At 32.6% G+C, this 22,990-nt stretch overlaps 1 protein-coding gene across 2 annotated transcripts in view; it reads right to left on the bottom strand.

Annotated features, from left to right (window-relative positions):
- Window positions 1–4,499: 4,499 nt before the first annotated feature.
- Window positions 4,500–22,990, bottom strand: part of LOC130447178 (ATP-binding cassette sub-family C member 4-like) — a 30,211-nt gene continuing 11,720 nt past the window's right edge. Inside the window, exons 7-18 of one of the 2 annotated variants that reach the window (XM_056783868.1) lie at window positions 20,523–20,937; window positions 18,162–18,340; window positions 15,844–16,159; window positions 15,107–15,244; window positions 13,834–14,018; window positions 12,000–12,328; window positions 11,709–11,939; window positions 11,248–11,481; window positions 8,805–9,130; window positions 8,299–8,544; window positions 6,204–6,364; window positions 4,500–4,864 (exon numbers count right to left, since the gene is read on the bottom strand). In XM_056783868.1, the coding sequence (XP_056639846.1) occupies window positions 4,588–4,864; window positions 6,204–6,364; window positions 8,299–8,544; window positions 8,805–9,130; window positions 11,248–11,481; window positions 11,709–11,939; window positions 12,000–12,328; window positions 13,834–14,018; window positions 15,107–15,244; window positions 15,844–16,159; window positions 18,162–18,340; window positions 20,523–20,937 (3,037 nt within the window). In that variant the 3' untranslated portion in view covers window positions 4,500–4,587. The remainder of the gene's footprint in view (window positions 4,865–6,203; window positions 6,365–8,298; window positions 8,545–8,804; window positions 9,131–11,247; window positions 11,482–11,708; window positions 11,940–11,999; window positions 12,329–13,833; window positions 14,019–15,106; window positions 15,245–15,843; window positions 16,160–18,161; window positions 18,341–20,522; window positions 20,938–22,990) is intronic. The other variant, XM_056783871.1, reaches the window with a different exon arrangement.

Raw genomic sequence — 22,990 nt, 5'->3', positions numbered from 1 at the left:
CTACCGCCACATCTATATCAGGCCAGGTACTTCTGGTACATCTTTGTACATGCACCTTATACAGCTCTTAAGCCGGCAACTCTCAAATGATAAGTAACAAATTAAATGGCATTATTCACAAATACAATCTAATTATTGCGTGGTTGCGTATGAGAAAAAGCAAATAGTTGAATAGTTATAGGATAATAGCTAGAAAATTGTTTTCATAAATGAATAAGAATTATTTAAATAACTTTAAACGTGTTTTGAGTACCATTCAGCTTCCCAAAATTTTTATGTGGACGGTTATTTTTCATTAAAAAAAGTAGTACTGCTACTTGGGAAAAGTTCTAGCAACAATTATACATATAAAGCTTTATTTCCTTTTTATTAATTATCTGCATACGTATTAAGAAAAATTAAAACTACCTGTTGTTCCAAAAGAGGAACATTGCCTTAATTTCTCTAAACAGAATGGACAACGTAATATACACCGAAACGTTCCCAGATGGTTTATCCAAAACTACTAAATACACGCTTGTAAACTAAACGAACTTGTGAACCTTGTAAATATTTCTTCAAATGGCACGCCGTTGATTTAACAATAGACTAATAGGAAACTTTCAGCACACAAGTTCATTTTTTCATTACTTCACATCAGTAGTGAATTTACCTGCAGATTCAGTAGGCTGCAGCCAAGACGGTAGATTTCAAGGTGCAGCCAATTTTGATCAATTTTTTTAAATCTATTTACATAAGATCAGATTTCTTAATAGAAAGAAAAGTAATTTGTAGAACGCTCTGTTAAATATGCTAAAAATTGTGTTATTGAACAACCCTTTGCCGTGAAAAAACCAAGTATCTTACACGAAACGTTAATTTTCCGATTATAGAGTTGAAATTTCATTGATAGAAAATGTAATTTGAATAATTGAGAAATAAGGTATCCAATTTCAGAAGTCAATAAAAGCGGTAAAAGATGAATAGCCTACAGGCGGTAAAACGGTAAATCCGCCACCACTTCACGTACTTGTTGTTAAACAAAATTTCTGATATCTATGATTTGTTTCAGCTAACGTCCTTTTCATTTCCTTGGGAACCGTCATAACTTGGACATCGCCCATATTACCTCAACTTAAAAATGGAACAGCTAACATTTTTAATGAAACAATAACATACGAAAAACTGTCATTGATAGTTACTCTACCAACCATCGGAGCATCTATAAGTGGATACATATTCACTTCTCTGGCAAATTATTTTGGGAGAAGAATTACTGTATTATCCTTGGGATTCCCGTATTTAATTCCTTATTTAATAATGGGTTTATCCAATAACATCTACATGTATTATACAGCACGATTTATTTTGGGAATAGCAGTTGGTGGTACATTTTCAGTAGTGCCAATTTATGCAGTAGAAATGTCTAATAAATTCAACAGAGTAACTCTAAGCTCGATAGCGGGTGTGATGATTTGTGGGGGAATCTTATTTACTTATTTATCTGGACTTTTGTTAACCATTCAACACTTTAATTTGCTGCTAGGAATTTTTCCCCTTCTTTTTTTTATTTCATTTACAACGTTTGGAGAGGAAACTGTGTATTTCCATTTACTAAAAAAACAGGATAGTTTAGCCAGACAAGCTTTACAGAAAATTAGATATGAGAATGAAAACGTAGATAATGAATTTGCTGAGATTAAAAACATCATTAGGGAACAGCGGAAGTATAATAAAAAATATTTTTTGAAAAATGGTATTTTTATTAGGAAGTTTTTATCGGTTGCAGGGCTATTTATTTTTCAACAGCTAACTGGTATAAATGCTCTTCTAATGCTTAGTGAAACTATTTTTACCATGACCAATACAGATATGGATTCGTCTGTGTGCTCGATAATTTTCGGAACATTTCAATTTATCGGAAGTTTTATAACTCCTTGTTTGGGGGCTAGGTTTGGTAGAAAAATTTTATTGATGATATCATCTATTTTAATGTCGATATTCTTAACATGTCTGGGTATATATTGTTTTTCAATTGATTCAGGAGTTACAATGTATTCTTTAGACCTCCTACCAATTTTTATTCTGAGCTCCTTTATTGTAAGTTATCAAATAGGCTTTGGGTCTATTCCTTTCGTGATATTTTCTGAGGTTTTTCCATGGAGAATCAAGTCTCTTTGTGTTTCATTTATTTGTACAATTTATTGGATATCAGTGTTCACAATAGTGAATTATTTTAGTTTCTTTATAAATCATTTAGGATTGGGATTTTGTTTTTTCATTTTATCTATGTTCTGCTTAATTTCTGTTATATTTGTATATTTTTGTATTGTGGAAACTAACGGAAAAACTATGGAGGAGATTCAAAATGCTTGGATTGTGCAAGATACTTGATTTTGAAATTTTTATTTCAATAATTATATTAGAATATGTGAATTTGTTCAACCAATAAAGAATAATACTCACGACTTAACAATGGTAACAGTTTTTCATTAAAATAGAGTATGGAGAGAAAGTTGGTAGAAATAATTTTTTTAAGAGATATACATATTATATTTTCTTGTTTTAAAAACGAAAGTCCAACAAAAGTAATAAACTAACAGTATAATATAAACTATAAGTTACATTTTACATCAAATTATTCTGCTTTGAATCCTTTGAGTTATTCATCAGCAGATATTTGAGGAACCTTTATTTAAAATTGAGGTATTCAAAAAAAATGCAATGGCTCTTTCATGATTTGACGTGAAAAACTATATTTTACTGAATTTCGATAAAAGTTCCAGTGAATTGTATGACTTAATCAAGATAACTTCAACATTGAATTGAATTGAATTGAATTGAATCTTTATTTTAATAGGATTCCTGGTAATGAGCATTGTATCCAAAATATTTCACGTTTACAAAGTATTATTCCAAAAATGACAAGTAGAGCTATAGAATTTCAATACGAGGGATGCTACTTAAGTCTTGAGATAGACAAATCACAATTGGATACGACTTTATTATTTTTCAAAATATTCTTCATTAAGATCAATACGCTTTCGCATGCTCTTGAACCAATTGTCGAAGCATTTTTTCCATTCCGATTGAAGTACATTCAAAACATATGACTTGAACGTGTCAACCACTTCTTCAGGTGACGTTGACATCGCCGCAGTTTTTTTTTTATTTGCAGAAATAACAAGAAATCATTGGGTGCCAAATAAGGACTGGACTGTACGACGTATAACCCATCAATTCAATGAGTGATTAAAAACGTTTTTATTTGAACTGATGTAGATATATCGCATTCTCGTGGTGGAGAATGAGTCGTCTTCTCCGATTAGTATTCATTATTTTTACGAACACTTCTAGCAAACAAATGATAGTGTACAATTTAGAATTGATCGTTCTACTTTGCTCTAATGGAACAGTATCGACATGTTCAGTCATTCCGAAAAACCAGACGACCATCTGCTCCGAAGTGCGCGAGCAACTTTTGTTGAATTGGGTCGTTTTGAAAGACGCTTACAATCGATTTCTATTTTGTTTCGGGTTCATATGTATACGACATATTTTGAAGTACCGCATTGAATATTCAAAATACATGGTATCCAACGTGAACAAATGTTTTTGACAGCCAAATGTTCATCAGTTTACGCACAGCATGGATGTTTTTTAGCACGGTAGGCTATTTTGGACAACTTTCACGAAATTCATCCTGTAGCGAAGTGCGACCATGATTGATTTCAGAAACATGTTGGTTCCAAATTCCAAGAGCCTCCAGGCTTAACTCTAGCTAGTGCTATGCAGTATATTCAAGAGGAAAATAATATCAAGTCTTTACAGAGAGCCGACAACTTTTAGTAAATTTTATCGAATGAAAAGCTAAAATATAATTTACACCTACATTTGTAGGCATATGAAAATTGTTCAAGCATTATTGTAATAAATGTTTCTGTCAATAAGTACATTTAATAATTTCCTCTAGCATATTCAAATTGTCTTTTCTATCCAAGGCAATCAAATTACGGAAAAAAACTAATTTTCACTTATTCTCAAATTGTTTCATGGAGTATTGGAAAAAAAACTAAATCATGGAAGTTGGATATTGTAAACCATTTAGAATTAGATTTTTATAATATGCAGGTTTCAGTTTTTTCAGTTTTGGAGATATAAGCTTTGAAAAATTGTGTAAAAATTTAGCGAACTTAATTATTATAGCATGAATCAAAGTGTCTTTGCCACTAGGCTATGACAAAAATTTAATTATTTCCATGAAATTTCCACCGTATAATTCCATGATAGCATAAGAAATTATTTAAACTATCAAATCATGATCTAAAAATTTCATTTTTCTTTAGTAGCTAAAAGGCCTAAAATTTCGGAAATCAAGATGTTGGCAATTCTTGTTTAGTCTAGTACAGTAACAAAATTTATTATTTTCTGAATTATCGTAGTTTGCCGTAAGCAAGAGCTGTAGAACATCCTAAAGGATGAATTTGAGACTATTCGAAACCAATTAAAGAAAAAGAGAATAAAACCAGTATGTGATGATTTTATTTAACATATTTCACAAGACTTCGTCTCTATATACACTAAATTATGATTACTGATAATTATTGGTTATTCTTTTTTATCCGAGAACTTTCGTCTGTAATGATCTTCAGCTATAGTTCTTAATGATTGTTCCGTAGCTGGTCCAGTTTCTGCTAACATTTTTGTAAAGTATCCCTTCGGATTTTTCAATAGAATGTGTGGGTGATCAAATTCAACAGATCGTCCGGCATCCATTACCAGAACTTTGTCGGAATCCATTATTGTATTTAATCTATGAGCTATTGTTATGACCGTACAATGTCTAAAGTTCCTGCGAATGGTTTTTTGAATCAGAGCGTCGGTACTAAAAAATTATAATGAAATTAATAATGGGTATACTGATGATTTGAATCAGAAATCAGAGAGAAATAACACAGACACTAAAAAACATAGTGAACAAAATATATGACAAGAAACTGTAACTATTATGAAGGAATCACATTACTAAGTACAATCAGCAAGATATATACGAGAATAATAGAAAACAGACTAATAGACGATCTAGAAAGAACCATAGAAGACTCATATCAAGGATTTAGAACAGACGAATAACAGATGCAAACTTCATAATTGGACAAATACTGAAAAAAGCAATAAGTCAAGACAGGAAGATTAACATATGTTTTATAGATCTTGAAAAAGCATTCGACCGAGTCAATAGGAATGATATATGGAAAAGCCTAGAAAATAGAGGTATAGAAGAAAAACTAACAAACTGAGCAGAGGCTTCATATAAACATACGAAAAACTATGTCAGAGTTAGGCAAGAGGTATCAAATAGGTTCAGAATAACAAAAATGAGTAAAGCAAGGATGCATATTATTATTCACCATAGTGTTAGATGAGGGAATAAAAACACGAAATGGCAGAAGATGAGAAACCTTCAACTCAAATTTAAAAATATACAATGATAATCTACAGATAATGAATATGAACTAACAGTCGATGATAATAAGACAAAACTTAATTGGTAGAATCAAATATAGAGCAGGTCAAAAGGTGCAAATACTCTACACTGATACAAAATAGAAGAATGGAACAATAGATAAACGAGAGAACTAGAGCAGCTGAAAGATTATTCAATGTTATCAACAGATACACCCATATTAACATTTGGATCTGAGACATGGTCACTCTTACTGAAATGAAAAAGTAAAATCAAATTACAGAAATGAGATTTCTAAAGGAAATGGATAATAAATCAAATTACGACAATAAAAGGAATAAAAGGACAATTTGGATGGTTTTACCATGTTAAGAGAATGGAAGAAGAGCGATTGATAAGAAGGATATAGACCGAGGAGGAGAAAATTAAGCAAAAGACACCGGGCAAGAGAGAATAGAAATTGCTGGTGTCAAGATTAAGTAAGTAAATTCAAGTTGCGGACATACGAACATCCTTAGAATAAATGAGGGTTGAAGACCTACCAAAATCACAAGATTGAAAATTATTCGGAAATATATGATATATTCAAACTACCGTATATAGCATGCTTAAATAATACAAGTTTATTGTCTTTTTCTGCTTATTTATGGATGGCTTTTGTTGAAAGTTGCTTATCCGTTTAGCGTCACTTTTTGATTATTCATACAAAATATCAGCCGACTTTCCACAATGAATTATATGATAAAAATTCAATTACTTAGGGTCAACGTTCGCTGTAGCTTCATCCAAAACTAAAATTTTGTTGTTTCTCACTATAGCTCTTGCAAGGCACATCAACTGCCTCTGTCCTGTGCTAAAATTAGATCCACCTTCTCTGATTTCTGTTTCGAGATTACCTATTGAGTTTTTCATTTCAACCTAAAACATATTTCACGTTTACATAAATCGAATAGATAATAATAAAACTTGTATAATAAAACGGCATTCTATTTCAATGAACTAAATATATTTTTTGTGCCCAATATATCACTGGGTTCATTTTAATTAATATTTTTGATGTTATTTTCGTTTGAAATTATAACTGATTGACACATTTTAACTTATAACTCTGTAAAACTGTCCGTATCCATGGTCGTTCAAAACATCAAAGTTGAAACACCAGCCAACTGGTGTTTTAACTGTAACACCATATTTCTTTGTGATAGGTTCTACAGTGTGAACATTTGGATTATACTGAAATAGTCAGCAATTTCAAAAATAATAGATTGTTTTACGAATAATATTACAAAATTTATGATACATCACGAGAGAGTAGCTCCAGTGGGTTTTAAAGCCCGCTCCAAACTCCACGAACCTACACGCAGGAACCCGGATTCGAGAGTGAGGACGGTACGCTTGTGTTCCTTCGTCTCTCTGTCGCTTCTTTGTATATAGTTCTTCCAATATCAATTACATAAATGCGTTTCTATTGGTCGAAGCTGTCGGAAGGCGTATGTACACAATTTCTTTGAAATATTCCTGCTAGACAGTCTGCGATAAACAGTGGCTTGGCTTGGTGAGATTTATTTAATTCATAAATTTCCTCAAATAAATAAAAATATGGCGTCCTTTAGACCATGGGCGAATGATCACAATGAAATTGCACAGTGTAGTGAGAATAAAGATAGGTATGAATTTAATAATAAAAATTTAGTCATACAAACACAGCAAGTTATTTTGAATATATTTGAATGTTTAAAAAAGGAAAATATTCAGCAATCTGATAATGCAATCATAATAAGAATTGCTGGATTAACTAAAGTAAAAAAAAATTTTCATTTATCGAGTAGTCACGAAAGGGGTTGCTGTTTTTTGAGATATTCTACTAAATATAAGTTTGCTTCATAGTCAAGTCACAGGAACTCTAAGACAGATATTTGATAGAACTTCTTTTATTAGGCATTCGGTGAGTATTCTCCATAGTTTTCCAAAATCCCGATGATAACTTCAGTTTTCAGAGCTGCAGAGCTAGATTTTCGTTCCTTTGGTGGCGCTTGTAGCTTTCTTTTTTTGGCCTCTGTGCGTTTCTGGCAAAATTAGGAACTATGTCTTTAATAGGTCCATATTTTTACTAAAATCTTGAAATACTTTTTTTGCGATGTTCCACTGAAATATTCTAAACCATTTTAACAACTTCTCCTTATAATCGGTGCCATTAGCTCACGTCTTAGCGGGAACTTGGAATACCACATGTATTCGTTTGAAATCTCCTCAAGAGCTTCATAATTTCTCTCTTTACAGAATGCTGCCAAGTGCATTCTGCATTTTCAGCATGTTCAGAGGCGTTAAAAATTCAATAGATTTATTAATTTCTAAGCTTGAAAGTATTACAAAGCGATTTATTGCGATTTTAAGACGTTTGAAATTAAATCTTCTTATATGACGTGTAATAATATAACGCTCAATATAAACACTAAATTGTAAGTTGCAAATTGATCTCTAATTTGTACAACCAAATCATGAATCTTGTTATGATTTTTTGGACTATTATTTCACCTAAATTGAATGACCAAGTAATACATTTTTAATATGTGCATATATTTAAATTGTATATGAATAAACGATCAATAGGGTCGGGTATCTAATGTAGTATGACTAGTGTTTGGAATTGGGCTTGCTTATACTTGAAACAACTTGAAATCTAGTGAAAATCGTTGTTCTACAAAGTATAATATGAAATATTTTATGATTGATTGATTAAGATGAAATTCAGTATAATTTTGCCGAATGTACGTCATGATTTGATAGTTATATTTGATATGGATATAATCGAGATAAAATTTATTATTTTCTTTCAATATAAATTTTCTTACGTGCTCTAACGCTTCCCATATTTGCCCGTCTGTAACTGTACCAAAAGGATCTAGATTATATCTGACTGTTGCTGAGAACAGAACTGGCTCTTGAGGTATTATAGAAATTTTACATCTCAGCTCGGAAAGTTTGACTTCTGACGTTTCTACATCGTCTATGAATATGTATCCTTCTATAGGCGACAATCTGAACAGGGCTGATATCAGGGAGGATTTTCCAGCACCAGTTCTTCCAACAACACCTATCTAAAATTATTACTAATAAGATAAAATCTGGATATCAGGAAAAAGTTAAGGGGTATGGTAAAGAGGATGAAATAGATATACCAGCATCAGTTTCTGTATTTTTTTTCTATTGTTCATTTATTTATTTTCTGTGAATTAAAACTCAAACTGCAAAATTTATACCGTGTTGTTTAGATTTCTGCAATTTTTTATATTGCATTAAGAATCTGCTAGTTAATAGTTAGGTAAGTATCTGAATTTAAATGAGAACCAATACTCACTTTTTCTCCTGCTTCAAATGTTAAACTCAAATTTTTTAATACTGGTGGTTTTTCTAAAGTGTACCGCAAATAAACGTTTCTAAATCTGATTTCACCAGAATGCGGCCATTCTTTATTAAGAGTTTTGAATGTAGCAAACAAATTTTTTGCTGAGAGAGTTTTATTTTCTTCAGTTTCCCTTTCCAAATTGGCATACTGAAGAACTCTTTCTACGCTAGTCATGTTATTGGCAACTTCAGCTGTCTGTCGAACTCCTAACTGAAGCATTCCCGTTAATATAAGACACTGTGATAAAACTAGACCAACGTTGCCAGTTGTCTCGATAGCTGAAAGTGGAATAATAGAGGTGTATTTCTGAAAGTGTTGAATGTGAATAAAAAAATACTCTAAGCCTAGGGGTAAATGAAAGTTGTAATATGGCACGTGAAACATCATACAACGTAATTCTGTGTTTTGTTCTTTTGTTTTTCAAATGAAGCACCATTTAATTCGAAAAAATTAATTTTGGTTATTATTATCATATTATTATCACATCATAAGGTGTTTTTTAACAATAAGTCATCAAAAATTTTGCAGGTTTGTTGGTACAAATACTCGTTTCTGGTGGTTTGAAGGAAATGCTACTTAAGCGGTATTTTAAACAACCAAGACTGAAGAAGTAGTAGGAAATATTTGAATGAATTAATGAAGAAGGACTAGAATGAATTATATTATACATAGATTGGCATAAGTTAGGCAACGCTCTCGAAACATCGACAAGTATCCTTGCGGGAGGACCGTACTTTTTTGAGAGTCACGTGACAGGCCAAAGTTATCTGAAAATAATCGAAAATTTACGTGGGCAAATGAACAACGATCCAACAATCGCGAACCTCCCTTATTTCATGCAGGCTGGAGCTTCGCCGCACAACGTGTTTGTGTGCGGGAGAATCCCAATGTTCATTTTGGCAGACAAGGTTTCTTTGAGTAGTCCACACAGTCATGTGACACCCCATGATTTCTCTCTGTGGCGCCTTCTGAAGGACCGCGTTTTTGCAAGAGGACCATGGACCCTTCTCGACCTCCCAAATGCAATTTTTTTTGTACCATCAACAACAATCAGAAATACATTTTCTATGAGCTTTTCTGTTAGTTATGGACCTATAGGTTGGTCTTATTTGAGATCAATGGGCCAGCTTCGTTTCACTCTTGTGTTGTTTGATTCTTGGGTTAGTGGCTGTGGCAGTAGATTGGGATGGCTGTCCAGCTTAAGATAGTGGCTACGGCTTCTTTCTTGGACCGTCTCTTGTATTTTTGGTATACGAAAGTCATGATGGATCAATTTGTTTGTGAAATACCATGGTACCTTCACTAGTAATCCAAGGATTTTAGATTATCCTCGTTATATGAGAGCAATACTAGATTTGCTGGTACATCCTCATAATTCTATTCCGTATGTCCAGATGAGCATGATGACTACCCTATATATTAAGATTTTATTCTGTTGTGAGACTGGCGATCTTCTTCCGAGTAGTTAAAATAGTTCCCGGACTTTAGGTTGATTTTATTCCGTTTCTTGGCTCGGTGCTTCCTCCAATTGAGTGTAATCCCAGGTGTTTGACACAAGAAGTTACAGGTATCACTATGATGTTAATAGTAACTGGAGGACATTAGCTTTTTCTAAAGGTAAATGTTATGTGCTGGGATTTGTTTTCGTTAATTTTTATTCTCCATTTTTCGAGCCATGCTTCGATCTGGAATAAGTGGTCTTGGAGATTGGCAGAAGCTATTATTGGATCCTCATGTATAGCCAGTATCACTGTGTTATCAGCAAATGTACTTGTCATAGTGTAGTTTGTGGTTGAAAACTCAAAAGTATATAAATCAGGTACAGGACTGGCCCTAGGACGCTGCCTTTTGGAACTTCAGCTTCAATAGGTTGAAATTCAGAGGTCTCATCAGTAACTTTTGTTCTGAAGGCTCTGTTTGACAGATATGATTGAAGCAAAGTGTGGTATGAATTGGGTAAATAGAATTTGATTTTATTTAACAGACCTACATGCCAGACTTTATCAAAAGCCTGGCTAACATCCAGGAAGGCTGCCGAGCAGTATTTTTTCCTCTATACTTGTATTGATGGGATGCGCTACTCGATGACACCCCACTGCAATTCAAGAAGATTTTGAAACTCTTCGGGTACAGCTTGATATACTTCGCCGGACCTGCCTCTCCGTTAAGAAACGTTGCCGTAAATGCATTAAATTGAACACTTTTTTCGAATTCCTTTTGAAATATTTTTAATACATCCATTTTGACGCTGCATTTTATCTCTAAATGCAAATTTGTTGCGACCGACCTCTGTATGGGAAAATAGAGAGAAACAAAATAGCCACATAATGTCAAATTGACATTCATGATACGAATATATAATTTACAATTAATTCTTATTTTGCTGTATACTTACAGGAACTTTCTACAATAAGAAACTGGTAGGTTACTATAGCTATAAAAAGCGTACTTATACAATCTAAATAAAATCCAAAACTTTCACAGGAAGCTAAATATAAATACCAAGTGGCTGAATGGCGATCCACGAGAAATTCGAATTCGTTAATCACCATTTCTTCACATTTTCTAGATCTTATTGTTACCATACCATCTAAAGTGGCCATTAAATGTGAAAAAACTGGAGCACGATCTAAAAATAATGATAAAATTCAACAATCGGTTAATAGAAGCATATTCAATCAAATTTCGTTATATTTTATGAAAAAGATGATGAAAGCGAATATTCACGGAATTATTGTTTAGAAAAATTAATAGCCGTAAGTTGTTTCGTTCTAAAAACTGCTATTGTCGGTGAAAGTTTGCCGCATTTGTTTCAAATGTTTGTATATAACTGTATTAATTTATAGCTTTACTTACTTACTCCCTCCAATCTTTTAATGTCTTGACTAGTTTTTAAAAATACGATTCTAAAATAGTAGAAGAGTACACCTAAAACTAAAGCTGGTACGATCATCCATGGTATTTTTATAAATACTAATATCAAAATTCCCAATAAAACTAGAAATATTTGAACTGCATCCAACAGAGCTCTCGGTAAAAGTTCATCAATGATTCCCATATCGTTTGAAAACCTACTGAGAATTCTTCCTAAAATGGATTGAGAACATAAATAATCTTCAATTTGAAAAGAAGAAAATATCCCCTAACCTGATGGATTAGTATCGAAGAATCTCATGGGGGCTTCGAGTACATTTCCGAACATCCTTTTGTGTAAATTTCTCGACGCATTCATGATAATTCTGTAGAAATTGAGAGAACGCAATGGTGTGAAAAATAAAGCTAACGCCATTGTTATCGAATAAATGATAATATACATATTCCGAGTAATTGATGTTTCTTCATGTTTGGGAAGTGTTTCAGAATTTACAACTGTATAATTATATTTCGTGTAGTTTGTTATTGAACTGTCATTTGCTATAACTATATTTTGTGTAAGGTTATGTGATAAACTAGCCACTTCACTTTCTTCATTCACCCTAAAAAATATCAAAGCATTATTTCGCCAGTCAATGAAGTGATTCAGCATTACTAACAAAACCTTAAAAAAATAATTAACCGTCGCGACGTCAAAATATTATTTTATTAAAACATTTTAATTGATTGTATTGTTTGGTACTCATCCACTGATATAGACCGTGAAGCTTGTCCTGTTCGGATTTGTTAATCGAATCTGAAGTTTAGTGAAAGCATTTCCTAAAAGGCAGCTATTACTTTCTATTTTTTTGTTTGTTAACAATTAGAAATTTCCAGGAAATCGAAAATTTTGAGAATTAGGATAGTATCTAACAGTACGTGAATAATTTCATGTCATAGGAAACACATCGGAATAGTAGAAAGTAAACCAAATAGTGAATTAAAATGAATTACAAAATAATTGTTAGTCAATTGTTTAATTCAAGTGTTATTGTATAAATAAACAGTAAGAACCTAGAAGAAACCTAAGTAAGAACAGATAATGCGGTACAAATTTTGTTGCACAGAGGACGAAACCTCTATCCAAATTCTCTCGAAGTATGAAACACTAAGGAACTCCAGAGCACTACACCTGGGAGCGCTTGAAATAGAAGACGAAGATCTCTGGCAATTAAAGCCATCCCACATTCTAGAGTTTCTAAAAAGAGAGGAATTAGTGGATTAATGCTGTAAACACTGGGATCTCCAGTATCGCAGCAAGAAAAGGAGACAAAATAGATCCTTTGGATCGCAGTGGTTACGAGACCCCAAATCTTTATATATGTTACTGTGAATGTCCGAAATGCAGTATATGTTAAGATACTCTGGTGCCTGTTAATATCCACCAAGGTAGTTGGTGAATGACTGTTACTTATCCTTTTCATGATGATTTCGGTCATTCAACGGTGACTGTTATCATAGACCACGACGACTTGGTCAATATTCGTTATGACCGAAGTAATGATGCCTGCTGATTGATGTAGAGAAATAATGATGTGTGGAAACAGAAGTTCTAGGCCAGTATATGACTAATGAAGTCACAAATTTTCACAATAAATAAAATCATAAATTGTTTATCAATCGAAACAACCTACCTATACTAGGTATAGGTAGGTAAATTAGGTTAGGTTAGGTTAAGTTGAAGAAAAATAACCTTTTCGTTACATGTGTGAAAACAAAATAGCGCAGCGACGCATTTACGACTGTCAGTGAGTGAAGCAGTGTATATTGAAGATAGAACAGTATATATGACGTTCTCGCTTTTCGAACAAACACTGGCGCTTGTTAACATTCACGCAAATTGTAAATCGCCGAATTTAAGGTTCGCAGTATCTCCTCCGGTGTATGTCCGATTCAAGTGCAAATTAAGAACAGTTTTCGAGTTACACCATCGGAATTGGTGATTGTCGACATACACTGGTGCATCTTAACATTAACTAATATTGGAGATTCACAATAACATATACGTATACATATAAACTGAACAATTCATATAATTATTGGAGCTGAAAATAATTTGTGTTCTTACCATTGTGTTAACCAAAGATCTCCAGCATTTGAAGCTACTTGTGCAAGAATAAATAGTAGACACATGATTAAAAATCCTGTAAGACTTGTTCCATATCCGAAGTACTTTGCGTATGTTGAGAATGGTATTGCTCCGGTATTCATAGCTTCAGCGTTATGTTCAGCTTTTTCATCGGTTCTTAATATCTTAAATGAAATCATTTTAATTACAACTGGATCAACGTTAATAAATAACAATCTCAACAGCTTAGAAATGATGAATATGAATTATCTCCAGAAATTATTATTTGAATCTATTTCACTGAATAAGAGAAAATATTTTCATTCATGGAAGGAAATCTCATAAACTATTTTCGAGTATCACAATTATGATCTCATTGGTTTTTCAAATTAACTGAATCTTCCAAATGTTTTGTTACTAATGAGGTAAAAGAAGACAGAGACTCGCTCTCAAGCTACACATTTTAGATCGCAAAACAAAATAAAATAGTGAACCGAAGACAGGGTGATAGTAACTGTTAGTGTGTGATTAACTACCGGAAATTGGTATTGCTTTGTATGTTGGTATTTTTCTATAACTTTTTACATCTTAGACCTTTTTATATGGTTTTCGTGATAATTTTGAGGTCTCTACTGATAAACAATATTTTAATAAATACCGAAATAGGTCGAAACGTAGAATTGTTACCTATTATTCATTGGTATTTTGATATTTGTTTATGTCTTTTATGAATTTCAAGTTTTCTTTGAATGCTGGAGGAATGAGGGCATCTGATCATGTAACTATCTCTATAAAACGGGAGAAATTCGCAAAGGACTGACACAAGCACTCATAAAGCTGGTCTTGAAAGTTTATGGAGGTTTTCAAGCATTAAAATGTAAATAACGCCATAGTAACCCTTATATGAAGGGATACTTTGAATTCGGGAGAAAAGTAGCTTAAACTACTATTATGAGAATATCAACGCAGTGGCTTCACTCCAAGGTGTCGAAGATAAATCTATTCTAGTCACAACATAATCATATTAACAAACAAAAAACAATTATATGCCATAAAATCAGTTATTATTCATGTTGAGATCGATATTAGTTTCAATAATATAGAAAATTCCATATAAAAAAACATAAATCTTTGCAATGAAGTACAATAAAATAAAATTTTGTATTTGTATTAAATATAAAACTTGGTAGTGATGGAACACAACCCAATCTGTGTACCGATAAAAGTTTCTAAGTGTTTTATCTGTTTTTTATTATATTTATTGTTAACTTACTTCACCAACATCTATCGAATGTGAGTATCTACGAACAAGATCTTTGTGCTGAACTTCTATCTCTTCTTCATTTTTTGCCAACTGATTTAAATATTTTTCTGATATGTCATTATAAGATCCTACTTTTACAATTTTACCCTAAAATTAATTAACATTTTTATTCACTTTTGTGTAATCAATGTATCTTTTGAATTTGCAAGTTATTCAATGCATATCCAAATAAAATTGAGTTTTTTTACCATTATAACCTATTTACCATTATATCCTAAGGACTTATCTGATTTTACAGGCATTTTTGGAACGTGAGTCAAAGGGTCATCATCGGATAAAGTATAAAACAACTTCTAAGAAGCCAATACATTTATTTGATAAGCGTCAGCTTTTACGTAATCTTTCCAGACTAGCACATTACAATTTACAACTGATAAAAGTCTGTGAAAAACTATGATGGATGGAGTTACCGAGAAGTATGTATTGGTTACACATGTTAGGAGTTGAAAAATTTGTAGGGGAATCTACTAAAGAAGCAATAGGATTCATATATACGTACTAGGAGTATCAACTTGGATGTTGATAGCTTAATACTACATCCAACTTAAAATTAATCAATTTTTTTTTACTTTGTTAATTATGTGATAAATGTTATTTTCGGTATCATACAATAGAGAGACTAACCAAATTAAAAGGAGAAAAAAATTTCCTGTCTCTTTACTTCATCCACGATTAGAAATACTTACTTGGTCCATTACAACAATTACGTCAGCATCTTCTAAAAATTGTAACTGATGAGTAACTAGAATAGTCGTCTTAGTTCCCAAATAACCTTTAATGCATCTTTCAAAAAGATGTTTTGCTACCCTCGTATCTACCGCCGATAACGGATCGTCCAGTAAATATATATCAGCACTAGCGTAAACTGCTCTCGCTAAATTTAATCTGGCTCTTTGGCCTCCGCTAAGAGACACCCCTCTTTCCTCTACCAAGGTATTGTCTCCAAATTGAAATTGGTTGAAATCCGTTTCCAGGGCACATACCCGCACCACCTCATCGTATCTATAAAGATAAAATTGTCGAAATAAGTAAATACAATTTTAGATCTACTCCTATTGATTGAGTTAACTGAGAAATTAACAATTGATATGAATTATAATAATTCACACAATTCTAAAGAAACATGTGCCAAAAAATTCGAAGAACACCAAACTATTAGCCTAATGAGCCCTTTCTCAAAGTCATCGATGGTAATGTGTATAAAAGTTACAAGAAGATATAATAAATACACAGTTCGTCCTCAAAAATTGTTTCGGCAGGGCAGCTTGTTTGCCTACAATGCCTCAAGGCAGCGATGTCCAGATGTTAATTCAAATTTATACGTCTGTTGTATCTATTATAATAAGGTATTTGATAAAGTGACGCAAAAAGTATTAATAAAAGCAGATAATAATCAAATTCTGGCTGAACCTATCAGCGTCTGTTCGCATTAAGTCACAACAAACGCATGCAGGGAAAAATAAGCGAGGAACTGAACAATTTGCGCTATGCAGACGACACTTCTAGTCGAAAGCATGCCAGATGTACAAAATATGTTGATATTATCACAAAAGTTAGTCGATACTATTGACAGACACTTAAAGTTAAGAAGACCAATTGTATTGTTGTCTTCAAAACTGAAGCGCCCATTGAATAACGATTCGTGGTAGGTGAAAGACTGGAAAGAGTCGAGAAGTTCAGAAATAAGGATTCAAATTAAAGAAGCCCGTGCAACTTCAATGACTTCTTTCTATATTAATAAACAGAATGAGTAATTAAAACTGTAGTTTTTATAACTAACTACTACTACCACTTGAAATTTTTTATATATACTTTATATTTACAGTTCTAGTTGTGGATAAAGTTTAGTATTGATATTACGGTAATGGGCATAACTCAATTGATGAATTTCAGAACAACGTACAACATATCGAACCTCCACTCAAATAGTATCATAAGTCAAAAAAACAAACTATCGAGTAATAAGCGGTTGAAATTAATTCTAGCTTTATTTCTCAATTTTTTGGTGATTACTCAAAAACCGACAAAGTTACTGCAAAGACAACTATTTACTTGACATAATTTGAGGTAAGATTTTCAAGTTTTCTAGCACCAATAGTAAAATTAAAGAGATTTGGTATATTTTTTGAGGTATGACACTATTTGAGCGGAGGTGCGATATATTGTGAGAATATCAATGAATGTATTTTTGTACTTCTAGCTTAAATACTAAGGTGGGTCCACATCTGACATAAATTCATGTGTTGTAACAACGATGCAGCGCAAAAATGTGTGCCAGGGAACGAATAATGAAACAACGTAAATTATGGCGCCGTGCTTAGTGCATTGACACTAAGTCTGTACGTCTTATTTCTAATTGTTGACATTATATACTTTGTTTGGATTTTCTGAAAACGTATTGTATACGAATCAAAACTTGCCAAAAAGCGTTACAAAAGTTACAGCTAATTTTTATTTCATGGTTAATCGTAAGTATCTATCTTTTCTCGCAATTTTTGGTCGGATCAAATTTATTAGGACATCAAAATCTGCAGGAGACATACGTAAGAAATTTTGAAAATCAATAGTACTGCCTTCAAAGGATATTTATTTCTATTTACATACATTTTCTTCATCTAACAATTTCTCCTTTATTTAGCCTTCTTTTTGGTGATGAGGTGATTCATAATATATTTTTTCCTTAATTCTAATTCAGCCGTGACGGCAGTTAGTACGTCCACATATACATCACTATGTGCCGCCACTCATTTGACATTCATTGACTGCCGGTTAGCGTGCTTCATGTGTGACAAAAAAAGTTTGTGTAGAAAATGTGCGCATCACTACATCTACATTTAACATGTGCGTCGCAAAAAATTCTGCCGGATACTACGTAACACAATAATTTGTGTGAGTTCGGCTTAAGAGACATATTTTGAAAAATATAGAATTTGATCACTTTTGACGATAATAGCTAACATAATTATTTATAATATTTACGTATCAAATATTTTGTATAACTCACTTCTCCTTAATATAAGGCTTGCCAAACAATATATTATCTCTAACAGTTGAAACGAACAACCAAGGCTCTTGTGAAGCGTAAGATATTGTTCCGGATATTTTTACTTTACCACTTTTTATAGGCAGTTCGCCTAGTAGCATATGAAGTAAGGAACTTTTTCCACTTCCAACGCTTCCTACCTAAAATTAATGATTTTCAGTTATTTTGTATTATTATTTATTACTTAATGAACGTAGTAAACATTAACATGAAAAACATATAGATGAATGATTACTCAAATTAACAATAAATGTCACTCGGAAAAAATAGTCGTGGTTGTAAATTCAATTGACATTTCTTCTATCCAAGATACTCTAATTAGTGTTATAATATGTGTCATTATTGTTTTAATTCACGGTAGATTTCTCTATTGAATATTTTTTCAAAAAACTTCGATTCTATACTCAAGTGACAAGATTTAAAAAATTACTCTGATTTCACTAATTTTTTTTTAAGTTGTAAAAATTGTATCGAGTTATAGTTTGATGATATTCAGATGACAAATGCTGTTCCTCAACTTTATGAGCAATCAGAGCTGCAAAATATTACAAATATAATATCCAAAACTATGTAATACAAATCGATAGGACATGGCGTACCAGTTTTTGTTGATTATAACAGTTCAATAGTAAAAGTAGTAAAAAATGGACAGAAAGTACTTCAAAAGGTATTTAAAATCTCAAAAGTGAGCCTATATATTGAATACATCTTGTCAAATATCATAAATGTTGATCATTTAGAGCAATTCTGATTATTTACGAGGATGATCTCAGAAGTACCTGGCCCATCAAAGAAATAACGAAAATTTATAATTTATTTTTATAAAAAGAATCTCCAAGCTTTTCAAAATAGCCATTAACTGCCAACATCACCTCTTCATTGTTGGAAAATCTTCGACCACCGAGCCATTTTCCATTTTTTCAAGTCTGGGAACAGAAAATAATCCGATGGGGCTAAATCTAGCGAATAGAGTGCAGGAGGTAACAGTTAAAGTATTTATTTATTAATTTTGGCCTTTGCAATTACGGATGTGTGTACTGGTGCATCCAAATGCGGCCGTTTTTGCTTGATTTCTTCGTTTAAACGTTGCAATAAGTTCGCATAGTACTCGCCGTTGGTAGTTTTTCCTTTTTCAAGATAGTCAATGAAAATTATTCCACCGCCCCCCAAAAAACCATGCGCCTGCCTGCAGATAGAACTGCCTTCTTTAGTGCCGGTTCTCTCTTTTCAGACAATTGTTTTGATTGTTGTTTTGTTTCGGGTGTGAAGTAATAGACCCACGTTCCATCCATGGTTATGAACGGCGCAAAAATTCGACTTTATTTCTATGAAATACTGCCAATCACTCGATTGAAACATCTTCACGACGCTGTTTTTGTTCCAATGTGAACAAACACCGCGTTTGCTCACAACGCTATCGCACCCATCTTACGCACAGCTATCTCATGTCCAAATTTATTAGTTGTGCTAAGACCTTCCAAATATTTCAAATAAAAATAATAATTACCAATTTTTTCTATTTGACAAATTCACAAAAAGCTTTTACTATCGATAGCTGCCAAATAAATACTAAACAACATTGCGTCTTCAAACTAGGAGCATATGCTGTATAGATTGTGTACTTTCTAATATTTCCTCAACTCAACTACCGCCATTTCTAGGTCAGGTCAGGTATTTCTGGGATCATCCTCGTAGAGTAATTCTGAAGTTTGTTTTGGATACTGCATAGAAAATTACTTCAATAACAACTCCTAGCTTTTAACTGCAACTACGACTCTTTTTTGCAAACGAATGTAATTAGTTTAGGTGATATTATGAATATCAATTGGACGATATGGATGAAATGTTGATTATTTCGAGAAATATTTTCTTTCGTATAATAATTTAACACTATTATTGTAGTTTGTTTCATACAAACTTCAATGATTCTGAAAATAGGTGGAATTCCTGGTTTACGTCTGTAGAATCGAATAAATGAAGCGAGAAAGAAATTTTATTTTTAATTATTGCAACGTGAAATGTATGTGCATTACGTTTACGATTTTCCAAGCGATTTTAAAGTAAAAATCACAATTTGTCAATTATTCATTTCCTCTCCATTTTCTCAAATTGGTCTAATGTGACTAGATTCTTTTAAATATTATCTCTTATTTTGTGCATTTTATCCTTCTACTTGACGAAACAGATGAATAGAAGATAATGTAGCTTATCTTATAGCTGCAAAGCATGAAGTCTATATTGTGATACATGAAATCTGTTTGAAATAAGTGTGCTTCATGATTAATATGATATATTTTGTTGAAGCAGCATCTTTCTACTCACCACGCAACATAAAGTACCAGGTGACAACTCCAAAGTTATATCACAAAGAGTGTCAATTGTTAAAGGACCATCCCACTTGGCTGATACTTCTTGAATCTTCAAATTCCCTTTTGCTTCAGTAGTGGAAGATAACAATGCCAAGTTTTCCTCCAGCATCAAAAATTTTTCCAACCTTTTCATTGAAACTTTTGCTTCGGCATACGAAGAAAGGGCGTATGGAAACATGATACACATATAAAATTGAAGGGAATTAAAAAGTTGGGCGCATGAAAATATTGCGTCAGGGGTAATTCTATTACCTAATAATGAATACGTTATGCATGTAAGATACAGAGCAAATCGTTCTGTAATAACCATAAACGCAAGGGTAAATCCTTTAATCCTTGAAGTCTCAGCTAATCTTTTAACCTCCTCGCTAAAAGTTTGTGAATATTAACTTCAACCAATGGATTGGACAATTTCCGGAATCGTTCAATAACTATTTTTAATTTTTAAAAAACTGTGAAAACAACGATCCACAAAATTATCGACGTATTAGTTGACGAGTTGACGAGTGCAGTACAAAAGCTTTTCACTAAATTTTTAGCGGAAGATTGATGTCATCTAGTATCTCTGAGGAACAGCAGGGATTCAAAAAGAACAGGTCTGCTATAAATGCTATTTTTGTGATCCAAAAAAGACTAAAGAGTTCAATAGGACAGCTTATATATGCTTTATCAATCTCACCCAAGCATTTGATAAGGTACGATTGAGGGATGTAAGAAAGGGAAATTCATCCCAACATAATAAAAATAATCGAACACCGATAATTACACATATATCAGAATGGAATATAAACTAAGCAATAGAATACCTGTGCCGGCCGGTATCAGACAAGGAGAGAACCTCAGCCTGATCTTGTTTAACATCAAAATGGATGAGATTATAAACAAGGTAAAGTAAGCTGGAAGAGGATACCGGATGGAAAACAAAGAAATAAAAATAGTATGTTATGCTGATTACACAGTGATCATCTCGCAAGTCGAAGATAACAAAGGCTACTGTGCAGGTTTTAACAAATAGCGAGTGCTTTTAACATGCAAATATCCCTGAGAAAACCAAATCTTCTACAAGATCCAGAGAACCGAGATGGAGCGAGGGTATTTAGGAGCGAGCATAACAAGTAATAAAAATCTGAAGAATGAAGAAAAAACTCAAACAACAACGGCGTCATTAATATCAGAGATATGAAATTTGGCGGAATATATATATATATATATATATATATATATATATATATATATATATATATATGACTACCAGGAGCAGAATTAGCATATACAAGTCTTGTGTGAGACCAGTAATGACATACGCGATAGAGACCAGAGCAGAGAACAGAAGCGGCTTTTAAGAACTACTGAAATGCGAACGCTGAGATCAATAGCAGGACACACATTGACCAACAAAATAAATGATGAAATAAGGGAGATATGTGACATTCAGGATGTAGTGGTATGGGCGACAAATCGGCGTAGGGAATGGAGAAGCCATGTGGAGTGTAGACAGTACGTCAGATGACTGGTTGGCAAAGATTTCAATGGAAGAAAAACCGAATACATTCCGACCACCAGGAAAGCTGGTCTTCATCATCCCAGCTGCTGATAGGCAACCATTAATGCAAGCAGGACTAAGTCCTAACGTACGATAAAGAAGAATAATATGAAGAATTTTTTATATAATAAATTTGAAATGAAATCCTCTGCCAGTGAAATTTGAAAAGTATAAGAAGAAGACATCGATAAAAAGATAAAGAAAGCAATAAATATTCAACAATTTCTAATACAAACAGATCGAACAACTGAAATGGGAAAGAAATTGATGAATAGTGATAAACTAACTATTTATATTAGCAGAATATCTTAAGAAGTGGGATAGTTCCAAGATGCTAAGAATATGATGACGAAACTCAATTTTTAATGGAAAATGGAATGTGTGGAGGATAATGGATGATATAACTAACTAACATAGTAAGTTTTAAATCTTGTATTATATCTATTCATTCGAGAAATTGTCCAGCTTATTTTCATTCATATGACAAGTACAATTTAATATTTTTTCTCTTCACCAAATGTAAGAATGAATGAATTTCAGGAGTGAGAGCATAAGAGGTAATATATCGCGTTTTAACAATAATCAACAATTACAAAATAAGATAGAAGATGTGTAGTAAATGTATATTTTTCAAGTTATGACAGTAATACGCATTAATCAAGATTCAATACTATTCTATCAGAAAAAATATATATTATTAATGTTTGTCAACAAATTATGATGCTATTGAAACTTACAAGTGCATTTTCTCTAGCTTTAATAGTATATGTAGTATTAATTCCTGTGATACTTGTAATATTGTTAACACCACTATAGATAAAATTATCAATTACTTCCGCAATTTTCATTTCTTGTTTCAACTTATTATTTACGTTATC

Source organism: Diorhabda sublineata, chromosome 1 (assembly GCF_026230105.1).
Source record: "Diorhabda sublineata isolate icDioSubl1.1 chromosome 1, icDioSubl1.1, whole genome shotgun sequence".
Classification (NCBI taxonomy): Eukaryota; Metazoa; Arthropoda; class Insecta; order Coleoptera; family Chrysomelidae; genus Diorhabda; species Diorhabda sublineata.
The sequence above is the reverse complement of the archived record's forward strand: the minus strand, read 5'-3'. Positions and strand labels throughout refer to the sequence as shown.